Genomic DNA, 27361 nt, shown 5'->3' on the forward strand with positions numbered 1-27361 from the left:
CTATAAATTGATGTCCTTCAATTGTCAACTAGACTATCATTATGGGATGGCAGTCCCATGGATTCTTAATTTGTGCCCACTGTATCTGTTCTAAAGCATATTCACTTTCCTCAAGCCCTAGTCCCATCTGTTCTCAATAGATAACCTCACCTCATATGTTGAGAAAACCAAATCAGTCTGTTGTAAAAACCCCTCATCTTTTCTGTTCTACACTTCAAACTCTAATTCAGTTTCACATGTTCTCTCATTTGCTCCTGTCTTCAAAGGGATAATGACCTTTTCTTTGTTAAAGCCAGGTCCTCTATTTTTGCTCTTGAACCTAGCCCCTCTCATTTTTTTTACAGGTGCTTTCCCCATTCATCATTTCCCTTCCCTCTCACCTAACTTTAGTCTCTCTCCCTTTCTAGTGGTTTCTTAAAATCTGCAACCTATAAACATTCCCTTGACCCTAACATCCCCATAAAATACCATACTGTATTTCTCTTTCCTTTTACTATGAAACTGCTTGAAATAAGAGTCTACTCTTCTTCCACTTCACTTAGTACACATTCATATCTCAACTCCCTAAAGTCTGTCTTTTTATATTACATAGCCTCCATTGGGCTCTCACTGCCACTGGCAATTCTACTATACCTCCCTTATCAGCTATCTCCCTCTTCATAAAAGCTTTTCTAGACTTTTCCATTCTTCCTAAGCCTCCCATGGCTCTTCTCTCCACCCCTTCAGCTGAGAACCTTGCCTTATACTTTACAGAACAATTTTAGGCCACTCCCTCTCATCCCCCTTTCATCATCTCTTATCACTGAGGTGCCTTCTGCTGCTTTCTCCTCCTTTTTCACAGGATGTGAGGTGGCCTTACTCCTTGCCCAGGTTAATCCCTCTTTCTGTTCGGGTGATCCCATTCCATTGTGTCTCCTTTTACAGATTGCCCCCTCTTGTCATCCCTACTCTTCCACTTATTTTCAATCTCTCCTGCTTTACTGGCTCATTTCCTACTGCCTACAAACAAGCCCGTGTCTCCCCTAACTTGAAAAAAGTCCTAACTTGATCCTTCCATTTCTACTGTCATCCTGTTTCTAGTCTGCTCTTTGTAGCCAAATTCTTTTAAAAGACCATGTACAATAGGTGTCTACTTTCTCTCTTGTTCTCTTCTTAACCTTTTACAATCTGATTTCATCACTTCACTGAAACTTCTCTCTCCAAAGTTACTAATGCTTTCCTAGTTGACAGATCCATGACTTTTTTTCTCAATCCTCACTCTGTTTAACTTCTCTGCAGCCTTTGACACATTAGACACCACTCTCTCTTCCTTCATACCGTCTTCTCTATAGATTTTTAGGACTCCACCCTCTCTTGGTTTTCTTCATACCTATCTAAATTCTGCTTCTCTTTCTCCTTTTTGGGATCCTTCCCCAGATCACACCCTCTAACCAAAGGTGTCCCTCAGGAATATATTGGGCCCTCTTCTCTTTTCCCTCTATATTATTACACTTTGTGATCTCATCAGCTTCCATGGATTTATGACACTAAAATCTACCTTTCCTGCCAACCCTTTCCTCCAAATCTCTCTGCTTACCTTCAGTCTCACATTTCAACTGCCTTTCAGGCATCGCAAACTAGATGTCTAGTAGACATCTTAAACTCATTATGTCCAAAAAAGAACTCATTCTCTTTCTCCCCTTCTACCTTCCCTATTAATGTAGAGGGCATCACCACCCTTTCAGTCTCTTTGGTTTACAATCTGGTAGTCATCCTGGATTCCTCAATATATCTCATCCACCATTTTCAAGTTGTTGATATGGCCTGCTAAATACATCTTTCAAATACACTCTTTTCATCTTATGCCTGTATTATTGCAATTGACTGCTGCTGAATCTGCCAGCATTTAGCAGCTAAAGTGATTTTTCCTGTGTTTTAGAATGGCTAGAACATTTCACAGAAATTTGAATTTTCTTAGTTTGGTTGCCTGGGTGTTGTCATGCAAGGCTGAAATATGTAAATTATTTTGTACGTGTCTGTGTGTGTCTTTGTACAACAAACATTGTTATGTACATTCTATTGTATGTATTATATATACACATAGTGTACTTATATGTATATCGTGTATGTTGTGTATACATATACATACATACATTTCCCTAGCCTCTCTCCCTAGCATATCTTTGTTCTTTAAAAACCACCACAACAAAAGAAAACATTGGTGCCTTTATTTTTATATCACAGTCATTTCACTCTGCAAGCCCCTTGTGATAAAAACAACTAGGCAGAAAGTCTGATGATGTGATTATATCTGTCAATGTATATAATATTCTCCTATAGTTGTCTTCTGCCTCTTCCCCTGCCGTGAGTGATTTTATTTTTATGGCTATAGATCACTTCTGAGTGAAGAAGTATTTTTTATTTAGGCCCTTTAGTATTTAAATTTAAGCTTTCTTTTAGTGATCTTTTTCTTTACATTGTTTTAATTATTTACATTATTGCTCTTAGTTCAGCTTATTTTGTATCTGTTCATACCGGTCTTTCCAGGTTTCTCCAATTTCCTTATATTTGACATTTTTTAGTGCACATTGATACTGCTTTACATCATATGCCATCAGTGTGCCTATCTTTTCATAATCCCACTGACCATTTCCATTATTTTTCCCTTTTTGCCAATTTGCATCTCAGTTGTTTTTGTATGTGCTTTTATTATTAGTGATCTGGAACATTTTATTTTAAGTTTTAGTTTTCAATCTTTTGAAAACTTCATATCCTCTGACAAACTTTGTTAGGGAGTGTAGGGCCAAATTTAATATGGGGAGAGTTAGTTGGGTGGCTCACTGTAATATTGGGGTTCAGAAAATAATGAGGGACCTCTCTAGGTCCAAAGTTTTCTCCCTTCCAAACTGCCTTTTTAGTTTTTTCTCCCAGGCCAATAAGAAAGGAGATTAACAGCTTTTTTTCCACAAACAAATCAGGTTTTATTAATGGGAATAAAATACACAGCAAAGGTGAAATTAATAGTCAAGGACAAGGGAATAGGGAAAGAGGAAAATGGATAAGCTCCCTGGCTCTAACAAAGGCTAAAACAATCCCCAAACTTGCTTCCACCTCAGCTAATTCAAAGAGCCAGACTCGTTTTTATTAACTCACCACCTGGGGTCCATAGTTTTGATAGGAAACAGCTGTGTGGCCTCTCAGCAGTCTCCTTCCATAAGCTCACTGACAGGAAAAGACAAGCTCCCCTTTCTACTTTTACTTTCCTTCCCCCAAAAGAGAGGTCCTTAAAGTTGGATGTGGAGAGTGGTTCCCCTGCTGATATCAGCAGCATACTTCACTTGGGTCAGGCCAGGTGTGACCCATACCCAATCATCCCTAGCCGGTTTCCCAAACAGTACGGTCATTCGCGTCTGCCAAATTCCATTATTTTATCACAGGAGTATCTTAATTTCCTGTTTATTTTGGATATCAAACTTCTCCTGTCAGCTATATTTTGGTACAAATATTTTCGCCATTATATTATTTCTTTTAATTGATTTCATTCATATGTAAGTTCCATATTTTTATGTATTCAGAATTGCTTGTTTTATGAGCCAATCTGTTTTCCACTTTTAACAGCAGTACCTGTTGAATGAATATCTAACAACTTTTAGCTTTATTTTGATATATGTTCTTGTATTTTTCTAACACTGGACCACTATTTGTAGTTGCTTTTGTTTCTTGTTTATGTAGTTTCTTCCACTGGTTGACTTTAAAAAAATTTTTTTAAATCAGTACTAACTGATTTTGATTATTAATGTTATGTAATAAAGTTTGTGGTCTGGTAATGCTCTTCCCATAGATTTTTTTTTCCCTTGATAGGTTTTTTTTTTTAGTATTTTGTTATTTATTTTTGTGCTCTTGATAAAATTATATTTGTAATTTTATTAAGAATTAATTATATTAATTGCATATGTATAACATTTTACTGCTTACTGCCTCAGGAGGGTGGGGAAAGGATAGAATTTGGACCTTAAAACTTCAAATAAAAATGTTTATTATTCAAACAAAGAATTAATGATATTTATACCCTTTAAAAATTATTTTGGCTTTTTACCTTCTCTTTACTTTCTTTTTTTTGTTTGTTTTTTGGGAAAAAAAAATAGCCATCCTGGGATCGCCAGCAAGTGGAATTCAGAATACCATTGGTTCTGTTGGTTCAGGCCAACAGAATACTCCTACTTTAAGTAACCCCAATCCAATCGATCCTAGCTCCATGCAACGGGCTTATGCTGCTCTTGGACTACCCTATGGCAACCAGCCACAGGCACAGTTGCAGCCTCAAGTATCTGGCCAGCAACCAGCACAACCTCAAACTCACCAGCAGATGAGGACTCTGAATGCATTGGGTAGGTGAAGAAACCAGAAAGATACCCTTTGTCCAATTGCAGTGAACTGAATCACAATCTAAATCTAGCCAATCTCCATACCATCTCTCCTTTGGAAAAAAATTTTATTAAATTTTTTCTAAATTTTTATCAGGATGTATATGGCCAGGATATGGCCTAATGGAGTTTGGGTGTTTTATGCATGATAACATACCTTTAAAAAGGTATAATGAATAAGTATACTGAAAGTTTTTTTTTATACCATGCTGCTTCAGTTTGGATATTGCTAATGAATCTCATTGTCTTTGTTATTTAATCTAATATTATATGTTTCAAATAACTGCATGTGGAGGTGTGGAGTAAGGTAAATTTACTAACAGATACTAAGTAAACAGTCTGTTTGCTGTTGAAATTGTTTGTGGTCTGCCAGTCTTAGGTATGCTAGTAAAAATAATTAGTTTGGAAATACTGATCTAGAAACTATCAGAAGATCTGTGTTCTTGTTCTAACTTTAATTAATTGCATAATAGTGAACCACTTCACTTTTTGTGACAGTATGGCACAGTGGAAATACCATTGGATTTAAGAGAGAGACCTGGTATTCAGCATCTGATACTTGTTAACCATATGTCCATGAATAAGTTAGTTATCTTCTCTGAACTGCAATTTCTTTATTTGTTAAAATTGAGACAATAGTAATTGTAATATCCAACTCACAGGGCTGTTATAAGGCTGAAGTGATAGGATGTTGTATATGCCGCTTTGAAAACTTTAAATAGTATGTACATATCAGTTGTTATCCTTTCTGTTCTGAATTTGAAGCATGTAGAATTTAGGCTAAACGTTTTTCTCTAACCCTTTATATATTGAAAATTCTTTGATTCTGTATATTTACAAGAAAATCATAATATTTGTGTTTCTGGCTTGTTAGTCCAGTTTGTTAAAAGAGTGCCATTGATGCTAGTTGAACTGATCAATTTTATTGTATTCCATGGCCCTGGAGAATACCACAGTTACAGTGTTGGCTACAAGGTTGGAGTAGATGAGAAAATTTGGACTGATAAGCACAAATCTGTCACCAGTACTACTAGAAATACAGTTCAGAGCTGTTTTTTAAAATGTATTTCTTTCTTTCTTTTTTTAAATAATGTATTTCTTCTCATATGCAAAAGACATTATTTGTCAGATTATGGAAATTGTCAGATATGGTGGTTTAATCCATTTATCTTCTCAAGGAAATTTTAAAATATGTATTTTTTCTTTCCCAAAGGTACTAATCCAATGACCATTCCAGCTGGAGGAATTGCTACAGATCAACAACCAAATCTAATTTCAGAAACTGCTCTTCCAACTTCACTTGGATCAACAAAGTAAGTCTCATTATTCATTTGGTTCTTATTTTCATGAATGAATACTAAGTATATGCAATGTGAATAATGTAAGCCTATTGTATTATGTAATATAAATTTAGAAGTTTAGAATCAGGGAGAAATTAGCTTGTGTATAAGTAGCAATAAGAAAGGAATGAGAATGGGAACAGAATATTGCTTATAGTCTTAGTAATTCAGAATCTTCGCTTCTATCAGATTCATTGTTATAACATTTTATTGTGGGAGTTGCTGTAGAACATTTTATAGTTGTTGGGCTTTTCTGAACTCTATTGGATATTTGGTGTTTGAAGAAGCTTGCTTTTCATTTGAAAACATATTCCTTTCTATAGTTGGTTGCTATTAGTCATATTTGACAGAATTTTGAAATTTCAAAACACTGAATTCAGTATCAATTTAAAACATTTATAGACGATTTTGATCATCTATTTTTCTTCCTATGAGATAACAGAAGAAGCGGGTATTTGTTAGATTATATTAAGTGTGCTTCTAGGACAAGTTTTGTAAGTAATTGTGTCTTTTAGTGGAGGTGGAGAGATGCATGAGGAATAGAATGTTAAATAAAAGGGTTTTGGAGACTAGTCTGTGTTGAGATTGGACTCTTTGCCATAATTTTTCTGGAGAGGCATCTATTTCCAAGAGGTAAATTTGAATTCTTGAAGTAAGAATGTTTAAAGGACCAAAGCTCCTTGTAAGTAGGGATTTTTTGATTACTTATATTTTGTGTCCCTAGCCCCTAAGCACAGTACTTGGCACCTAGCTACTAGGTACTTAGTAAATACTTGTTAATTGATTGAAATAATGGAGCAGGGAGAAATAGGCACTGTGAGAGAGGTGTGATTTATGGTATATACAAAGGAGACATCCCTGTGTCTTTTGAAATCCCCAGATGTGAGAGCTTATATTGGACAGGAAAACTTTGTGAAGTACTGAGCAACTTTAGGACAGGGAAATAATCCAGAGGGTTGATATTCTCCATAGAGCAATATAGCCAAATGGAGTACAGGCTGCTAGGTGTTGAAGGGGGAGTATGCTGAGCCTGGAGTCACAAAGACCTGAATTAAAATTCAACTTCAAATACATTTTTTGATATATCAGATATACATTTACTGTATATATCACTCTGGGCAAATCACTTAACTTTGATCGGCCTCAGGAAACATCTCTAAAGTGAGTATGATAATAGCTCCTACCTCCCAGGACTGTGAGGATAAAGTAATATTTGTGAAATGACTTGCCACTCTTAAAGCACTATGTAAATGCCAATAATGCTAATAATAATAATAACAACAACAACTACCACTTATAGGGAGGTTCTGAAGGTAGTATTGAAGAGCAAAGCATATGCCCAATTCCTGGTTCAAGGATTCAGAGGCTATGAGAGAGAATGGGCATTGAACACTAAAGGTACTGGTCACAGATACAGGGTGGGGGTGGGGTAGATGATGGAATGAATAGTCATCAGGGGATAGGAAGAAGGGTTTTGGGGGATGGAAGCTAGATTTCTCTTAAGGGAAGTAAGAGCAAATTTGAGGTCACAAAAGTTTAGGATGAAGGGAAGATTGTAACTGAGCTGAATGGTGTTGAGAGCAGAGAATGGTAGAAGGACAAAAGCCCCTTTCCTTAGGCAGCTAGAGATTCATTCACTCAGGTTCTAGGGTAGGAACTTTGTTATCTTCCACCTTTCTTGGATGGTAGTTGGTAAGCTAGAGGCTGTGGCATTGTTCTAGTAACACAAAGAAAGATAAGTATAGCCTTTAAGCAGGATAGTACATTGGGGACAAAAGATTTTGAGACTAGAAGGCCTTTAAGATTCCTCTAAACTCCCCTGAGTAGGACTGGGAAAAAGACCTCCTCAGTCTGACCTAGAACAGGGTATGATCCTCCTGAGTTCAATGGTAAAAAGGTGCTGTTTCAGGACCCTTGGTCTGAGTGTAGAGGTCTGGGTTCTTAGACCTGCCTTTTTGTTGTGATGACTCAGGACAAGCTAGGCAGTAGGTATCTGTGGTGGGCAGGGGTCTCCAAACCCAGTCCCTGTGCCAGGAATAGGAAATGGGTGCTGCGGCCTGAATTCTTACCATTCAAGCAAAGGTGACTCTTTCTTGGGTGCCAGCTTGGTTATAAAGAAAGGGTATGTTGCTGCCTCCTTGCTTTTTTGGCAGATATTTAATCATTTGATTTAAGATGCAGATGCTTTTGTAATTATGTCCCCTTCTACATGTAAGGAACACTTTAAAATCAAGTATGCCCTTTTAATGTATTATTTGGCTATGACTCAGAAATAGTTTATTGTTTAATCCAAATAATGCTTAAATAAAACTCGAATTATAATAGATCATCCACCTCGGAATTTCTGTATTTTGTTTTGTTCATTAAGATACACCATATTCCTTGTTTTTGCTCTCCCACACCCTTTTCTTTTCATTAAACCCATCCACCTTTTTTCCCATTCTTTTTATCCTCTCATTTGTTAGCAGCTTTCTTTCTTTGTTCATTTGTTTTAGTTTCTTATTCTACAGAGGCATTCAGGCAGGAAACATGTTTTATAAACATGTGACAAATGGTTTAAACTTTTTTATTGACTTAACATGGCTATAATGCTTGAAGAGGTTTACTACTTTAGTTCAAAATACTCATCTAAGAATAATGTTGCTGGATATGATAGAAGAAATTAAATGGGCTACAGGATAACATTCTTAAATGAAATTTATGCTAGTCTTTGCTGTAGGTTGGTGAAGGGTCTTTTTTCTCCTCATTTTAGCCCATTAATGAGTGATGGTACCAATTCTGGTAACATTGGAAGCCTCAGCACCATGCCTACAGCTGCACCTCCTTCTAGCTCTGGAGTTCGTAAAGGCTGGCACGAACATGTCACTCAGGACCTGCGTAACCATTTAGTACATAAACTGTAAGTAGAAGCTACAGTGCTATTCCTTCATTCATAGAATATGATATTATAATTCCAGAAAAACGGGGCAGCTAGGTGGCACAGTGGATAAAGCACTGGCCCTGGATTCAGGAGGACCTGAGTTCAGATCTGGCCTCAGACACTTGACACACTTACTAGCTGTGCGACTTGGGCAAGTCACTTAACCCTCATTGCCCCGCCAAAAAAAAACAAACAAAACAAAAATAATTCCAGAACAAAATAGTCATAGACATCACAGCTATTTTGATCAGTTAACAAACTCTCAGACCGCATTTCCAAAGTTATTGTACTGTTCCCTAACAGCCACAGAAGACTTGCTTCCTCTTTAAGGAAGCTACAGAGGACCATTGGAATTATTGATAAAGCTCTAACGACCCTAAAATTCATTGGATAATCCCTAGTTCAGTGTCCCTTGTGGAACCTACAAGTAATCTGTACTAGAAGCAATTGATTTTCTTTATGGACAGAAAGAATAGTAGTAGTAGGAAATATGGGGGGAGAGGTCTAGCATATAAGATGGGCATTTTGGTTACCTGCAGATGTCTGTAATGTAAATAACAAAAAGCATCAGTACAATTTTTAATAGAAAGAAAGATGTATTAGAGGCATGACCATCTCTGATTGAATCAAGATTTTTTAGTTTGTTGCCATAATCCTCTTATACTCGCTCCAAAGCTTTAGTGTACCATGATCAGTACCAAATTATTTTTCACCATTTAAATGGTAAAATTTTAAAAACATACTCCCCCCAAAATTCTTTTAAGATTACTTTTAACAAATTATTCTTGTTAAAGCAATTATCTTGGAATTAATCTGAACTGGGTGAAGTTATATGTTAATTTTCAGCATAGTTATTAGTGAACAAATACTTGTAGAATATTTCACATGTATGTGCATGCGCGCATGCACACACTAACTCCAAGTAATAGATCTTTAAAATCTGACGGTAATGCTCTAGGTAGTCTTCTGATAGTACTCATTTGTAGAAATGATATGAGATTAGTTATTTTATACAGATTATGAAATAATTTTCAAATTGTATTGTTAAATATTTTATTCTCTTAGTGTCCAAGCCATTTTTCCAACACCTGACCCAGCAGCCCTGAAGGATCGCCGCATGGAGAATTTGGTGGCCTATGCTAGAAAAGTAGAAGGGGACATGTATGAGTCTGCTAATAGCAGGGTAGGTTTTAATTTTGTAGGGGTATGTAAGACCTTAATACCCAACTATTAAGGTAGTTGGGAATGTGTTGAGACCTTTTTTTCTAGAGAGTTGCTGAAGAGCAAAGCAGTCTGGGTAATTAATTTATAATGAATACCCCTTGTTTTGTTTTGAGATATTATTGGTTGAATCAGTATTTTGTCATTCTGATTATATTTCAACTATTGAAGTGTAAGAAACTCAACAAAAATTCATGCTTTTGTTTGAAATTAAATGTATGCGAATTCATCTTTTATGTATAATGTACAGTTGTGTCTTTGGAGGAGTTTCCTTGTTAATATCTCTGTTAGGGGCAGTTAGGTGGCACAGTGGATAGAGCAGAAGCCCTGGAGTCAGGAGGACCTGAGTTCAAATCCAGCCTCAGACACTTGACACTTATTAGCTGTGTGACCCTGGGCAAGTCACTTAACCCCAATTGCCTCACCAAAAACAAAACAAACAAAATCTCTGTTAGAACATCTGGAAAAGATGGATTGTTTTGTATGGGAAAATATCTAAGTATTTGGTATTGAATATTTTTTTTATAGGATGAATACTATCATTTATTAGCAGAGAAAATCTACAAAATACAAAAGGAATTAGAAGAAAAACGGAGGTCTCGTTTACATAAACAAGGGATCTTGGTTAATCAGCCAGCTTTACAGGCCCCAGGGGCTCAACCCCCAGGAATTGCACAGGTCGCTGCTGGCATGGGCCAGGCACAGTCTGTGAGACCTCCAAGTAAGTACTTAATTTTTTTTCATCCTTCATTCCATATGTTTTCTTTTAAAACCTTTATTGATAATTTGAAATTTTTACAGCACTTTAATTTCCCATTATTGTCTTCCGTGCTCATCATCATCCCATCCCCCATTCCCCACCCCCTGGAAACCTCCTCTATCTCTTTTAACAGTGATTTTTAAAGTACATGGCAGGGTAGGGGGATGAGGAGGGAGCAGTTCAGCAGCACTTCATTCCAGTGTGATAGTATATGCAATGTTCTATACCAATAATATACCTCCTCAAAGACAGGAGAGAAGTATATTCTTATATCTCTTCTTGGGGGGCCAGTATAATGCATTTCATGTTTTTTGTTTGCTGTGCTCTTGGGAACCCTCACATTTTGAGTTTAATTTTTTTTCCTGCAAAATGGATATAGTATGTCCTGCCTACCTCATAGAGTTTGAAGTTCAAACTGATGATATATATATATAAAGTGCATTGTAACCATAAAGAATCATTGTCTATTTTTATCACCACAAGTAGAAGCAACTATTGCTTTGACTATGTATTTGAGTATTACAGTTTCTTTATAGACTCTTTAAAACATGTTATGTATGGTTATTGTATAGCATACATCAGACTAGCTGACTCTTTCAAAAATCTTAGTCTTTCCTTTCCCATGAAAGGTGTTTTTTATCCTAGATTTTTATAACTGGTTCTTTTGTTGTCATTTCAGATGGACCCATGACAATGCCAAGTGTGCCTATGAACCGCATGCAGGTTTCTCCAGGTTTGTATTTGTTCTTATGCATCTTTTAAACTAACATATAGTTTTACTTTTTGGTTTTATTCTTCCTTTTTTCATTTTTCATAGAATTTTTTTTTCACTTTTCCTCTGTGAGACTTATCAACTATGATTCAGTCTTTAAAACTTATTGTATGTGTAGAATGATTTTTTAGACAGTATGGAGAGAAAATTGAAGTAGTAGATATCCTTTTTGTCTTTGGAATTCTTACAGTCTTATTGAGAAAATGGAATAGTCATATGTATGTATCTAATCAATGAACAATTATTAAGTTCCTATTTTGTGCCAAGAACTCTGCTAGGCACTTGAGATATAAATAAACCCTTACTCACAAGAGGTTTATATTATGAGGGAAATGCCAAATACAAATTACTATGTACAATATAAATATAAAGCCAATAAACACAAATATGTACAAAATAGATAAATACTTGGTAGTTTGTGAGAAAGCATCAGCAGTTGAGGGGAATCTGGAAAGGCTTCATGCAAAATAGGGCTTGATCCAAATCTTAAAAGATGAAATAGACTCTGTAAAGGAGAGGTAAGGAAGGATTCCATTTCGGACATCTGTAGGAAGGCCTGTGTTAAAGGCATGGGAATGAGAAATGAGGTGACTAGAATGAAGACCAGTTTGGCTGGATCACCAGATTGTGGCAGGGTGAATAATGTCCAGTAAGCCTTGGAAAGTCAGGTTTGGGCCAGATTGTGAAGTGCTTTAAAAGGTTAACAATTTATATTTTGTCCTGAAGGCAGTAGGAAGCCACTGGAGTTGAGTACGGAGTCATATGGTTAGGTTTGCACTTAACTTTAGTAGCAGTATATAAAACGAACTGGTATATTGAGAGACATGAAGCAGGGAGACAAATTAAGAAGTTTTACAATAATCCAAGTGAGAGATGATAATGATAATGGCCTGATGAAATAAAGGTAGTAGCTCTGTCACTGAAGATCAGGGGTAGGATTTTAGAGATGTTGTGAAGATAGAAATGGCAAGATTTGGCAGCTGAGGGGTTATGGTGACAGAGATAGTAAGGCTTTGAAGATAATGCCAAGGTTATAATTCTGTGAAGTTAGAATGATGGTATCGTGACTCAGACAGAATTAAGGACGTTTTGAAGAGATATTGATTTGTTTGGGGGAAGAAAATTCATGTACTTTGGAATGTGTTGAGTTTGAGAGTTTTGGGGACGTAAGTTTAAAATGTCTCCTAAGCACTTGGTTATGAGACTACAGTTCAAGTGAAAGACTGGGGCTATGCATATACATATTACATGAGTATATATCTGTTATTATCTTCAAAAAGATAATTAAACCATGAAAGTTGATGAGGTTACTGAGAGAGACTGTAGAAGGGGCAGAGAAGAGGACCTAGCACAATACCTTGGGGGAATAGCATCAGAATCAGCAAATGACAATGAAAAGGATCAGTCAGATGGGTAGGAGCAGAACCAAGAGAATAGTTCCCAGGATCCAGTGCAGCAGTTAAGTGAAAAATAACTACTAAGCTCTGTAGTTCTGTATATTTAGGGTTTGGTGTATTGAAAAGTTGGAGAAGATGAATTTTGAGATGGCTTTGGGAAGAAGAGAATAAGGACAGTATTAAAGGAAGAGGTGTAAGAAACAAAAAATACAAAAGCAGTTCTGTGAAGAGGAATGAGAAGCATATATTTTATGTAAGTTAGTTAGACATGGGGAAAAGATAGTCCCCCTAGGTAGCTTTAATAGGTGAATATACTGAAACTAATGTAATGACTGGAAATGGTAAACAATAGAAGAATTTCCAGTACTAGGAATGGTAGAGTTAGATGTGAGAATTGAAGGAAAAAAGATTCAGAGATGACGCCCACTTTAGAATCCTCATGGACTATGTAGTAGTAACAAGAATATTTGCTATGTGGTATTAATTTATTAAGGAAGAAATTTCAGTTTTCAATGTTAGGTATAGGAACTTTGCCAGAGATTTTTTTGGTAGATAACTGATACTTAATCTTGTCATTGTATAAATGGCAGAATTTGTCAATAAATAGTTCTTAGTCAGTTGTAAAATTCTGCAAAACCGGTAAGCAGATGTTATTTCTCATGTAACAGAAAGGAGGGACTCTGTAGGAACTAAATATTTAACAGTGAAATTTGGATAGTGAGTGGCTTGGGGCATAAATTATTATTGTATATCTCTTTTAAAGTACACTGGACCCTAGCACTATGGAAATCCCTGCTAGAAATTTTCTTCAGAAGTCCTTCAGCTATGAACTTTCAAAGAATTCTAGTTTTGTTGCTCAGATTGTGTGAAATTGGAACCCCCATGTTAGTCCTGACTTAATTTGATTGTAGACATTGTAGCAGAAGATACCTTAGTCAGGTTAAACTTCATCACTTCCTTAATTTGAATGTTATGTGGGTATGATCTTGATGCCCTTTCACCATCCTAGACAACTTCCTTTGAATTACCCTATATCCCAGGGGCAGCTAGGTGGCGCAGTGAATAAAGTATTGGCCCTGGATTCAGAAGGACCTGAGTTCAAATCCGACCTCAAACACCTGACGCTTATTAGCTGTGTGACCTTGGGCAAGTCACTTAACCCTCATTGCCCCACCCTCCAAAATAAAAAGAATGAAAGACAGAACTCAAAACTATAAATAAAAATGGAAAAAAAAAAAAAGAATTACCCTATATCCTGTCACTATTTTTTCTAAAATATAGCACCTAGAACTGTAATGATTGGAATGATGCCACCTGCTGGAGACTTACTGTAGAAGAGTTCCACCCATGAAGCGAAGGTCTTTGAGGGCAAGACCAGGAGTCTTTTCTTTGGCGTCAGGAAGTGACGCGGGCTAGTGGGAGGAGGAAGGAAGAGACTGGCGCTCGGGCTCAGGCTCTTTCCTTTGGACTCTGGTGGAGAGCGGAGCTAGAAATGTGCTCTCCCTTTAATAGATAGGAATCTAGGCCTTTTTCTCTCTCTTTACCAAATTCTTATTCTCCTTAATAAATGCTTAAAAGTCTAACTCTTGCTAAAGCTTATAATTTATTGGCGACCACTCATTAGATATTTTAGACAGTTTAGCTAGAATTTTAGCCCTGAACAGAACTAAGTATAATACTGCAGATATAGAATTACTAGGACAGACTACAGCAGAACTATTACCTGGATCTCTGCTTTTGTTGTTGCTGCCTAAAATAGCAAACGTAGATTGTCGTGTTACATATTTGATTCATTGAGCTTTTATTCTAATAAACAAAATTCCCTACATCTTTTTTTTTTCATGTAGATTGTTATCTAATAATCATGCATTTCTTATCCAATTTACTGCAATCTTAGGAATCTAAGTATCAGTCTCTCCCATGAAAATTGGGGGCAGGGAAGGAGGGGTAGGAATCCTGATTTATAACATACCAATATATTAGTTTTCCTTTCCAGGTTATTCTTCTTGGCAAAATAGTTAAGCACATCATCTTTTCATTCACCCAAAACATTGAATAAAATAAGAATGGAACATTTCATTGAGAAATCTCTACAGGTTGAGATTATTTTCAGGGTCCAGCCATTTAATGAGTTCTGAATTTACATTAGTGTTATGTGTACATTCTGATGCCATCCTTGGAAATATCAATGGATTTCTCATTCTGAGGACCTGATTTTCAGTTCTGATTCAGTCACTTTTTTTTTTTAATTTTATTTATTTATTTATTTTAGTTCTCAACTTTTGTTTATACATGCTTTACTGATTCAGTCACTTTTTACCCATGTGGTCTTCACAGGGTTTTTTTCACCTCTTTTACCTACAACTTTCCATCTTTTTCATAAAAATATTGTGAGACTGATAAAATCCTAATAAAGTTGGCTCTTAGTGATCATCCTTTGATCTTCCTAAGCACATAGTAAACTATTCCCTTATTTGCCAAGAATCAGTCAGACTTGCCAGTTTATAGTTTACAAATTCTCTCCCCTTTTTTGAAAATCACGACATTACCTCTTTCTCCCAGTTTTGTTTTACCTCTCCCTTTTTCCTCAGTCTTTTTGTGAAGAATAGCTCGTTAATTTTATGTCAGTTTTTTTTGGTCTTATGTCCAAGTTTGGTAACTGCAACTCATAAGTGGCTGTATTTTTTTTAAACCATTACTAGATTTAACTTGATTATTTTAGCATATCTTTTTCAGTCTGAAAACTATTTCTTTTTTGTATACAAAACAAGCAAAACAGGTGAAGTAGTTCTACTTTCTCTCCATTTGCAGTAATCAATCCATAGGCTCCAGCCATTGGTTCTATCTCTTCTTTTCATTTTCTTCTCAATATAACTTCAAAAGCCCTTCTCTTCTGTGCATCCATTGTCAGCCTCAATTCATTCTGACCTTTAGTACTACTTAAATTATTTTTATAGATCCCATACTATTTTCATTTATTGTCTATTAGCTGCTGTTGGTATTCATATATTTCAGTACATAAGAGATCTCATCAATTTGAGTACTCATGTCATTGAACACAATCTTTTTAAAGTCACTTGTTACACTATGCCTCACAGAGTTTTGCCTACACTCTTAAATTACCTATATATCTACATTAATTTCTTTTGATCCTGCATCAGAAATTTTGTTATTTCCTTGTCAATTCAGTCTTTCTTCCAAAGTTGTCTGTTTCTGTTCAAGACAGTCATCTTTGGTGTTGTCTCTTTTCTCTTTGTCTTTCTCTGTCATCCTCTTCTCTGTCTCATCCCACATATCCATTTGGTTGATAAGTCTTGTTATTTTTGCTTCCACCACATCCCTTATATTTGTCCCCTTCTCTTGACTTATACAGTCTTTATCCTCATCATCTCACCTGTTCTGTTGCTCTAGTTCCCTAATTGTTTTGTTACCATTCTCTCCCCTTTCAAATTTATCCTCTGCGTGACTGCAAAATTGATATTCCAAAAAGCAGAGATTTAACCATGTCATTCCCCTACTCAAAACTCCCAATTGTTGGTAGGACAAAATTCAGATCCCTCAGGCTGACATTTAATGCCCTCCAAAATTTTGCTCCCACCTACCTTACTATCTTATTTCATACTTCATTCCCCTTACCACAGTAATTAGTCACTTCCTAAAAAGTTCTTGACTAAACTCGACTTTACCTACTTCTCATTCTAGTCAAACTTGCCCACATAAAAACTGTGATTTTTCTATCTTCTTCACCATCACTTCTTAGAATCCTTGGCTGCTTCAAAGCACAGTTCAGTTACTTCTATGAGGTCTTTACTAATTCTCAACCCCATAGTTAAGTTTTTTCTCCTTCTTGAAATTGGATTATATTACTCAAGTATACTTTGTTTACCAAGTGGTATATGTTCTTCACTACCTGAGTTTAATGTAAACTTCTAAAGGGCAAAGATTTTTGCTTTTATGTCCTGAGCACCATGCACAGTACCTTACATATAGTCAGGTACTTACTAAATGTTTCAACTCTTCTTAAAGACCTAATTAAAGTAGATGGGATTTAGGTTTCAGAGGGTTTTTTATATAGATTTTCTGCTGTTATCAGAATGATCCCCTGCTATTATACAAACCATTCAAATATTGTTCTTTTTTTTTTTGTGGGGCACTGAGGGTTAAGTGATTTGCCCAGGGTCACACAGCTAGTAAGTGTCAAGTGTCTAAGGCTGGATTTGAACTTGGGTCCTCCTGAATCCAGGGCCTACCTGCCCCATAAAGATTGTTCTGATAGATTATATTCCTTTTCCACTAGTGTTTCCTCTCTTTTTCTATTACCTCCCTTGTAATGCCTTTCCTGTTATTTCCTAGTACTTTTTCCCCTATAGTAAATTTATTCTGTTTTTGCATCTGCCACTCTAATTTTTCACTGTTCTGCCTCTTTTCATTGTCCTCCATGCTCATACCTCTATGAATTAAGATCATGTCCCACAGTTCTTGTACTTCTTTCTTCATTTTGGAAGCTTTGAAAAATCAAAAATCAGGTACAGCTCTTCATCACCCCTTTCTTCCTGCCTTGTGATTCCCAGAATTCTTTGACAACAAGGAGGACTTAGGTTGACTGATGACATTTCATACATTATTTTACTTATTTATTGGGTTTATTCCTAGAAAGGAATGTATATGATATTATTTTCATGTTGGTATATTTTCTCATAATCTATTTTTGATGCATTTTTGTAGGAATGAATCAGTTTAATCCAATGTCCCTAGGAAATGTTCAGATGTCACAAGCACCCATGGGACCTCGGGCAGCTTCTCCAATGAATCACCCTGTCCAAATGAATAACATGAGCTCTGTTCCAGCGGTTTGTATTGAAATTCTTCAATCTTCGTAGTTTTCTACCATATTGATTAATTGAACTTTGAATTTCCTTAGTTACTTTTTTAAAAAAGAGGATTTGAAAAGTTTAGGTACTGTTTGGAGAACATAAAAACACCTATTTCTTTGACTTGGGGAAATTTAAATTTCTTTAAAGCCAGCTCTTTAATTGTCTTTGTCCTAGTAAGATCTCTGGCTAAAATATTTTCACTGTTATTACAGAATCAAATGAACTTTGAACCTTATGGGAATATTAAGAGGTGGAAATAGGAATGAGAAGTTTCTCGTATGTAATTAGAATAAATGAATAGTCAGGAAATGTTGGCACTAAAAAGTTTAAATTCTTTCTGATGCTTTCTAAATCCTTAGGATGATTAGATGATAGTATTAGTAACTTTAAATCACAATTTGATGTTCATCTATAGTTTCAGCACTTTCACCAACTCTAATTAACTTTGGGCCAGTCCATTTTCATCTTTGGCCTCTGTTTCCTCCCCTAGAAAATAAGTCTTCTTTTCAAGTTCTCAACTCTTAGCATTCCAGGATTCTAATATATTAGATTAAAAGAGAGAAATGTTAATCTCTTTAAACTATGTTTTAGAACTTTTCTTTAATCGATTTTCATACATTATTTGTTTTCTTCTAGATGGCAATGTCTCCTTCCCGGATGCCTCAGCCACAGAACATGATGGGAGCTCATTCCAATAACATGATGGGTCAGGCTCCCACCCAGAGCCAGTTCTTGCCACAAAATCAATTTCCAACATCTGCTGGGGCAATGAATGTCAACAGTGTAGGAATGGGTCAATCAACAGCACAAGCAGGAGTAGCACAGGTAAAATTAATCATAACCTATGGGTTTTTAAAGTACATTTAGATGAAGATCATATTTAGTCTTATTTCCTTAAAGCCCATTTCTTTCTTGGAGATTGTATCATTATAGCATATATTTGTTGGTCTCTCTCCCCTCCTCCTCCCCCCCCCCCCCACTTTTACAACCTGTTTTACTTAGTTGTTTATTGAATGAACTTGGAATAATTTTGTTACTTATCTTGAATTGTTAAAAATCTGTTTATGGGTCAACATTAGATAATACTGTTGTAGGATGACTTTATATGAAAGCAGCCTAGATTCAGACTATTGTTGTTGTTGTTGTTGCTCAGTTATGTCTGATTCTTTATGACCCCATGGGCCATATCATACATGGGGTTTTCTTGGCAGACACTGAAGTAGTTTGCCGTTTTCTTCTCCAATAGATTAAGACAAGCAGAGTTTAATTGGGAGTGTTTAAGAAGCTTTAAAAGGAAAATGTGATCTTTGTCAAGTGATTGGTTCTGATGTTGGCAAATTTTAGGTTAATGAACAGGTGTGAAAAAGAGATCCTTAAATCCATACTGAGTAAACCTATGGGTTTTTTTGTTTGTTTGTTTAGTTTTGTTTTTCGTGTCTCCTCCATTTGAATTTAGTCTCTGTGGGAGACAGATTAAAATAAGGGATATTTATGGCCCTCATTTGACCACCATCCAGCAGGGGATATGGAGAATACATGCACACATGCAAAGCTCTAAAACAAAAAATAATATATAAAAGTACAAACCGTTATTTGGGAGCCCCAGGAGAGGAAAGAGAATTTATGGAGGAAAACACACTTTAGATATACATATGGAGCACATGGGTATCCTAGGTAGAGAGAATTCTGAACTATGATGGAGGTTGGAGAGTATGAGATGTATACAGAGTAAAACAGGTAGTTCTCTTTAGCCAAAGCCAAGAAAACAAAGTAGGAAATAGGTTGAGCTAAATCTGGATAGATAGAAAAGAGCCAAGATTATTAAGAGTTTTTAATGCTAAGGCAAGGAATTTCTAATATGCACAGCACTTTCTCGTCCTGCCTTTCTCCTATGTAATATTTTAAATTAGTGACAACTGATTTATTTCAGTATAATATATTAAGTTAAAAATGGTTTTCCTTGTTTTGAGTCTTAATCTAGTTAAATCTGTAAAGAAATAATCCCACGATTTTTCCTTATTCTCTTGTATTGTATCAAATTGCCATTGTTTAAAACAAGTATAATTATATTTTTCAAGACATGAACTTCTAATTTTCCAAAGTTTAATTCATTTTTGTTTCCATATATGGTATTATAGTAGAAAGTACACTGAACTAGGAGTCTGAGACCATGATTCTAATCCTAGGGATTTGTCCCTCATAGACTAGATGACTTGTGAAGAAAAATAATACCTCACATTTTATAGGACTTTAAGGTTTGCAAAATGTTTGTAATCACAAGTCCCTTGAGGTAGGTAGTTAAAGTAATATCTTCTCCCTTCTATATATGAAGAAAATTAATTTGTGAAGTGTGTTAAGTAGGTTAGCTCTTATGACAGCTACTAAGTTCCTGAGGTATTGTCAAACCTGTGTCTCCTGACTCTTGAGCACAGAACTCTGTCCATTATGCCACACTTCATTTAAAATCACTTAACTTATCTAGTGTTCAATTTCCTCATGTATAAAATGATTTCATCTCTAAGATCCTTTTTGGAAGACAAAAGATACTAACATCTTCTACTTTCTTTAGCAGGGACAAGTGCCCAACACTGCTCTTCCTAATACCATGAATATACTGGGTCCACAAGGGGGTCAATTACCTTGTCCACCAGTAACCCAGTCCCCTTTGCATCAGACGCCTCCACCAGTTTCTACAACCGCTGGCATGCCACCTATGCAGCACCAAACACCTCCTGGGATGACTCCTCCTCAGCCTGCAGCCCCTACACAACCTTCAACTCCAGTGTCGTCTTCTGGACAGACTCCTACCCCAACTCCTGGCTCAATACCTAATGCTACCCAAACACAGAGTACCCCTACAGTTCAGGCAGCAGCTCAGGTCCAAGTAACACCTCAGCCTCAGACACCAGTACAGCCTCAGTCTGTGCCTACCCCGCAGCCATCTCAGCAGCAGCCAACATCTGTGCATGCCCAACCTCCTGGCACTCCAGTGAGTATCGTAGGTTTGAAATCACCCAAATAGAGAAAGACTAAGGAAACAAATATTTTATGTTTTAGCTAAAATTGTAAAATCTTTGTATGAAAGCAGTAGATGGTATGTACTGACAGTAACAAAAAGGGATATTGTGGGAAGGCATTGTCATTTTCCTCACAAAACTCAAAAAGTTGTGGCTTACTCCAAAAGAGCTTCCCTCTATGAAAAAAAAATTTCCATGAACTTGGTTATCATATTTATAAAGTTACTTCTATTTTTAGCAAATTTCATAGCCCTCAGTTATTGTGAAATAGTATTTAATCCTAAATTGATATGCCAGGATTTGATGAACAAGTCTGTTACTATTAAGCAAACATTGTTATATAGTTATTATTCATTACTGTTCTTGTTAGGAAAAACAGAATCCCACTATAGCCTTCATGGTTTTTACAGCCTTTGGTCATATCTTTTAGCTTCCTTCTTTTCATGTCAAACAAGGCTGATTTGTATTTTATTTCCTCATAGGAGCCTCATGTCTCATTATTTTAGTTGCCCTTCAAAATACATTAACTAGTTAGAGTCATTCTGTCTTTGTTATTGTGCAGTGACCAAAAATGTTTTGAGTTTATCCAAGTAGACACTATGGGGTTTTTTTTCCCTTACCAAGGGCAGAATAATTTGGTTTTGTTCAAAACTCTTCCTAATGGTCTTTTGTTAGTCTGCTATTCAAGAACACATTGGATCTGTGTTTTCAGAGAATAACACATCATAGTTTTCCATGTCCACTTCCTATATGTGGAAATTCTATCTCAAAGTTAGCTTTAAGTATAGGAGGAAATGTACAAGTATATATTAAATATTTACTATGTGCCAACTACTGTGTTAAGTGCTGTACAGATATGTCATTTAATCCTCACAAAAACTCTCGAGGGTACCTAATATCATTCCCGTTTTACAGTTGAGGAAACTGAGGTAGACAGAGGTTTAATGACTTCCCCAGGGTAACAAAGGTACAGCAAATGTCTGAGGCTAGTTTTGAACCCAGATATTCCTATCTCTGGGCCTAGTGCTTTATCCATTATGCCACCTAGCTGCTTGTTTTGGAATTATATTTTTCACTAAGTATATTACCTTGACCTTATCTATACTAAAACTCATTGGCCACTTTCTTCAATGTTTTTGTGACTATCCATTTTCCAACATGCTTTACCCCATTGGTGTGGTATTATTTGTACTACTGGAAAAATTCTTGTGCCACCTGAAAATGTGGAGGTATCACAGATGATTTATAAAATATCAAAACCAGCCCGTATCCATGGGGACACTTGTTGGGGTTTTCTTCCCTGTGCAGATATGCCCTTGTATCCTCATTCTGTATTACCCAAGACAATCTCTTGATATCATATTAATATTTTAAGATTGTTAAGTGGCACCTTGATGCAGGCTTTTTGAAAATTTAGATATATGTATTCTGGGGGCAGCTAGATGGCACAGTGGATAAAGCACCAGCCCTGGATTCAGGAGTTCCTGAGTTCAAATCCAGCCTCAGACACTTGATACTTACTAGCTGTGTGACCTTGGGCAAGTCACTTAACCCCCACTGCCCCGCAAAAAGAAAAGGAAATATGTACTCTTATCTACCGATTAATCCTCACTCTGTTTACTAGAACCCTCTTGGTTTTCCTCTAATATGTATGTTTGCTCAGTTCTTTATTATCTTCTCCTTTCACTAATATAGAGAATTATATACTTTCAATATTGGTTTACTGCATGAAATTCATTTTGAGGTAGCTAGTAATATGACTGACATGATCTCACAAATTTTTATATCTTTAAAGCTTTGTTATGTTGATGAATTTTGTTTTGACACAACTGCCACTTCTCAACACTTTACCCTTGTACCCCACAGTACCTTCCCTTTAATACAATTCCACAAAACCATGTAATATAGTGTCTCTACCACAGAGGACATTTAACTCTGTGTTCATATCTGAGCCTCAGTCAGGAGCAGTAGATTCTTCTTCACTCTTTTGCTAACTTCCACTGACTTAAAATTCTCTTTCTCAGCTTTTGATTTGAAAAATTGGTGATTGGTGAAAATATTTGCTTCATTATATCTACTGCTGGGCACATGTCATTAAGAATATGTTCAGTGTGTACCTTGATGGATTTGGGATTACCTTTATCTTCATTTTGCTCTCTAAGGATAAGTGAATATTCTATTTATTTTCTGATTTTAGTTTGCATATTTTGTGTCAAAGCTTTCCCAGGCAGCGGCTAGCATTGAAAATAGAGTTCCCACTCCAGCCTCAGTGGCTAGTGCTGAAACCAATTCCCAACAACCTGTACCTGATGCACCAATGCTGGAAATTAAAACAGAAAGCAAACCTGAAGAAACTGAGCCTGATCCTAGTGAAACAAAGGGGGAACCTAGAACTGAGGTATGTATAACTTCTTTGCAATTAATAAGTATATTGTTATATCAAAATCTATAGTAAAAATTTATTAACTAAAGCTATACAATTCCTTTAGTTCACTTAATATATGTGAAAATATGAATTTAAAAGTTTAACATGTGGAATTAGGAGTTTGATTACATTATTCTCATATTTTACAATTTGAAATTTGAGCCAAGTTCTAACTTAAAAGTAATTCATTCTTGTTATTTTTGTTCCTTCAAATTTAGACTTTGGTGTGTTTATTCTGTTATTATTCTAAACTAGCAGGTAGTGTTATATTTCTGTTAATAAAATATTTTTTTTGTTCCACATTATAAATGCCCAAATAGCAGGAAATGAGTAGCATATGTTAATTTTAAATAATTTAGTACTAGATCTTAAGAGAAATTAGAGAGTATCATAAATTTAGGAGTTGATCAGATAATTACTGAGATGATCTCTGGGACCAGGTAAGATACCACATTGTCATGACTACAAAATACACCATACCTATGATTATGGACTTGATGAAAAATTTCTGTTAGTGTAAAAGTTTTTACAGGCATATAGATTTTGAAAAATCTGTCCAGTATTTTGGTTTTATTTTCATAATTCTATTTTTTTTTCTCAAGATGGAGGAAGATTTGCAAGGATCTTCCCAGATAAAAGAAGATCCCGATGTAACAGAACCCAAACAAGAACCAATGGAGGTAGAAGAAAAGAAACCAGAAATAAAAGTGGATTCTAAGGAGGAAGAGGAGAGTAGTAATAATGGCACAACTGCCCAGTCCACATCACCTTCTCAGCCTCGTAAAAAAAGTAGGTAGATTTACATATGGTGCATTGAATTATATCTTCACACTGTTTTGCAAGTCTGTTCTCAGGATTAGGAACTGGGAAAATTTCATATCTCCAGCTCCCTTGCTATATTGTCCCCTCACCTGCCATTCCCCTCTCCTGTTTCTGGATAATTTCATTTGTCTAGAAGGGTATTATTAATGAAAATAGGTAATACCCTAAAATAAAGAACTGAATTGTATCCTATTAATGAAAATAGTTATGCTAGAGAAGTAAAACAAGTTTTCTTGGGTTTTTATTATTTTGCCATGGAAAATAATTATTGACAACATTTGCTAATCTCAACTAGTTCTCATGGAAAAAAAAATCATTTACCATCTCATTTACCATAAATTAATCTGTGCCTCATTGACTTCCTACAAGCAGCAAACACCTCTAGTTAAGTTAGATTGAGTTCCTTTTCTTCCTTATACTGCCATTTGCATTTATTTATTCATTATGGATTTATTTAACACATGTTATTTTAAAATCACTGTGCTAATCTCTGAAGGTTTACAAAAAATATAAATTGGTCACTACCCTCAAGGTATTTATAATCTAATTGGGAAGATAAGACATACAGACAAAAAAAATTGTTAAATAGTAATAGAAGAATGTGATACAAGAGTTGTTATAAGGGATATTATTGCCAAATGAACCACAACAAAAAAATAAGTGCTTTAGGAAATTAGGAAAGGGAGAGATCACATTTGGCAAGATTTATCACGGAAGGTTTCATGAAGGAGCTAACTCTTAAGCTTGCCTTTTCAGGATAGGTAATATTTAAATCAGAGGAGAGGAGGGAAAGTTGACCTGTTAGAATGGAACGGAATATTCATGGAGAAGTAGCAAGAAAGAGGTTTAAAAGGCTTAGGTTCTGAATGTTTATTCTTAAGTGCTAGACTAAACATTTGAATTCCATCATTTACATAGTGGAGAGACTTTAATGCCCTGATTAAAGTTATATTTAGAAAGATTAATCTGGCAGTCTCTCATGTTTGTTGGTTTGGAAGGGATCAGAAAGATTGGAGATAGAAAGACTGTTAAGGAACCTGTAGGAACAACATCCCTGTGGTAAGTATTAAAAGCTAGGGTGACTTCAGAAAGGATTGGGTAAATATAAGAGGCGTTTCGAAGAAAAAATTGAAAGAACTTGGTGACTAAGTAAGAGGGGCATGGAAATAAAGGGATTACATAACTCTGGGGTATTCTTAATGATTTGGAGATAATGATACCATTGACTAATACAGTTAAGTCAAGAGAGGGATTGAGGGAATGACTATGAGGGTCTTTTTAGATATAATGACCTTTAGCTACCAGAACTAGTAGAAATGTCACTAAGCAGTTGGAATGATTTCAATTCATTCAAACATTTATTAAATCTAGTACCATGCTAAGTAAGCCCATGCAGTACAAATAAGGAGTGGGAAAAAGCAGTACCTACCCTTACGGAGCTTACAGTCTAATGGGGGAAGGCAGCATACAAAAGGATGCAGAAAAAGGGCTTGGAGGGTTGGAGCAGAAACTAAGCAAGCTGCTGAAGGAAAATGGAGTTTCCTGCAAACTTCTGAGCGCTCTATAAAGGAAGGCTTTGTGAAGAGTTTATTGCTCCCCTCTCCACTCCTCATAGGGGAGAGGCAGGTGAGGACTACATTAAAGACCTTTGTGATGTTATTAGAAGTGGGAGAAAACAAAATTTTATGTTTACTGTCTAGAAATTTACTTTCTATAGTAGTGTCACATATAACATCCAGACCTTTGTTTCTCCTCACTTTTTAATTATGTTAGTCTCTCCTCTCAGAAGAAGCTATGTGGTAGAGTAGTAGATAGAGCCCTGGGGTAGGAATTGGGAAGAGCTGAGTTCAAATTTGTCCTCAGACACTTACTAACTATATGACCCTACACAAGTTACTTAATTACTGTCTACTTCACTTTCTTCAATTAGGAAGTGTGGCTGATGTGTGGCTACCTCCTAGGATGGTTGTGAGAATCAAATGAGATATTGGTAAAGTACTTAGCACAGTGCCTGACACATAGTAGGTGCTTAAGAGAAATGCTTATTTTCTTTCCTCATTATCAAGGATTATTTAAGTACTTACTTTCATATCATGGTATTAGGTATTCAGTCAGGTGCTTTCTTATTTAAGCTAAGAGAGATAGTACTAACAGAAAAATATATAGGGGATAAATGTAGGAATGGAACAGTCAGTGAGGATAGAATTCTTAAAGGAGGAAGCAGTTAGCCAGTATTTTAAGTACATAAAAAGGCATTTGCAGATATGCTAAGGAAAACGACAGAATTTTATTCGAATACGTTGAAATTGGAGAAAATAGGTAAGTTTAAAAAAAAAGATGAAATGAAAATAAATTTTTCTTCTAGTTATTACTACCATTCCTATCCAAGAATGTATTTTATGGACATGTGTCGCTTTTTGGTTTTGTTTACTGTTTTTATTTACCAGTTTTGCTGGATAGGTTTAAAATGCTTGCATTGGCAAAGGGTTATAAATGGCAGAGCAGGTATGTATTAAGTGCCTACTATGTTAAGCACTTTACAAAAATCTCATTTGATACTGAAACTGATGGGGGAGGCAGGTGCTATTATTATCTCCATTTTGCAGATGAGGAAACCGAGGCACAAACAGGCTAAGTGACTTGTCTAGGTTCACAAAACTAGTGTCTAAGGATGTTTTTGAACTCAGGTCTTAATTCTAGCTCCCGTTGCTCTATCCACTGCACTACCTATTTATTTTCTGTAGGGAAAATTGTTAGACTTAGGTTAAAGAATTCTACAATTTTTTGCTAAGAAGCTTCCTTAGAGATCACTTAGTTCAACCATTTCAAATAAAGAAATGCAAATAGAAGTGAGAAAGAAAGGAATATAAGGTGAATACAGGGGTCAAGTTGTGGTGCCTGTATTTACTATATGACACCAAGCAAGTCACTTGACCTTCTGAACTCTTTTTTTCCTAATCTGTAAAATGAATGTAAATATTTGAACTACCTACCAAACTGAATTGGTATGATGAATGGACTTTGTAAATCAGAAAGTTCTATATTAATGTGACTAGAAAAAACCACTAAGATCATCATCTGGGGGGGGGGCAGGAACTACATCCTAATTAAAAAAAAAATTTAAGTACTTATTTTGTAGAACACGATAATGCATGATTTTGAGAACACTTAATTATTATTCAAGGAGCTCACCATTTAGTTAAAGAAATAAAACATTTAAAAATTATATAGCAGTAGATGAACTCACACAGGACATATAGTAGATAATGAGGGAGTATGCATACATATTCTCTACCCCCTACTCCTTTTCCCTAGATGTAGGCATAGGATAGAGAATGTCTTGTTTTGTTTTTTCTTTGTATCCCCTATATCTATCACAGGACCTTGTACATAATAGGTGTTACAAAAGT

General features: G+C 35.9%; 1 protein-coding gene across 3 annotated transcripts in view; it reads left to right on the forward strand.

Moving 5' to 3' along the window:
• The window catches only part of LOC122743444 (CREB binding protein), a 170181-nt gene that overhangs the window by 101254 nt on the left and 41566 nt on the right, over positions 1–27361 (forward strand). The window contains exons 7-17 of one of the 3 annotated variants that reach the window (XM_043988398.1): positions 4125–4367; positions 5617–5716; positions 8496–8642; positions 9729–9846; positions 10413–10605; positions 11324–11377; positions 17539–17663; positions 18324–18512; positions 20257–20676; positions 22923–23102; positions 23732–23918. In XM_043988398.1, coding sequence (XP_043844333.1) covers positions 4125–4367; positions 5617–5716; positions 8496–8642; positions 9729–9846; positions 10413–10605; positions 11324–11377; positions 17539–17663; positions 18324–18512; positions 20257–20676; positions 22923–23102; positions 23732–23918 — 1956 coding nt within the window. The remainder of the gene's footprint in view (positions 1–4124; positions 4368–5616; positions 5717–8495; positions 8643–9728; positions 9847–10412; positions 10606–11323; positions 11378–17538; positions 17664–18323; positions 18513–20256; positions 20677–22922; positions 23103–23731; positions 23919–27361) is intronic. The other 2 variants (XM_043988406.1, XM_043988414.1) reach the window with 2 other exon arrangements.

The sequence above is a fragment of the Dromiciops gliroides genome, chromosome 1, assembly GCF_019393635.1.
Source record: "Dromiciops gliroides isolate mDroGli1 chromosome 1, mDroGli1.pri, whole genome shotgun sequence".
Taxonomy (NCBI): Eukaryota; Metazoa; Chordata; class Mammalia; order Microbiotheria; family Microbiotheriidae; genus Dromiciops; species Dromiciops gliroides.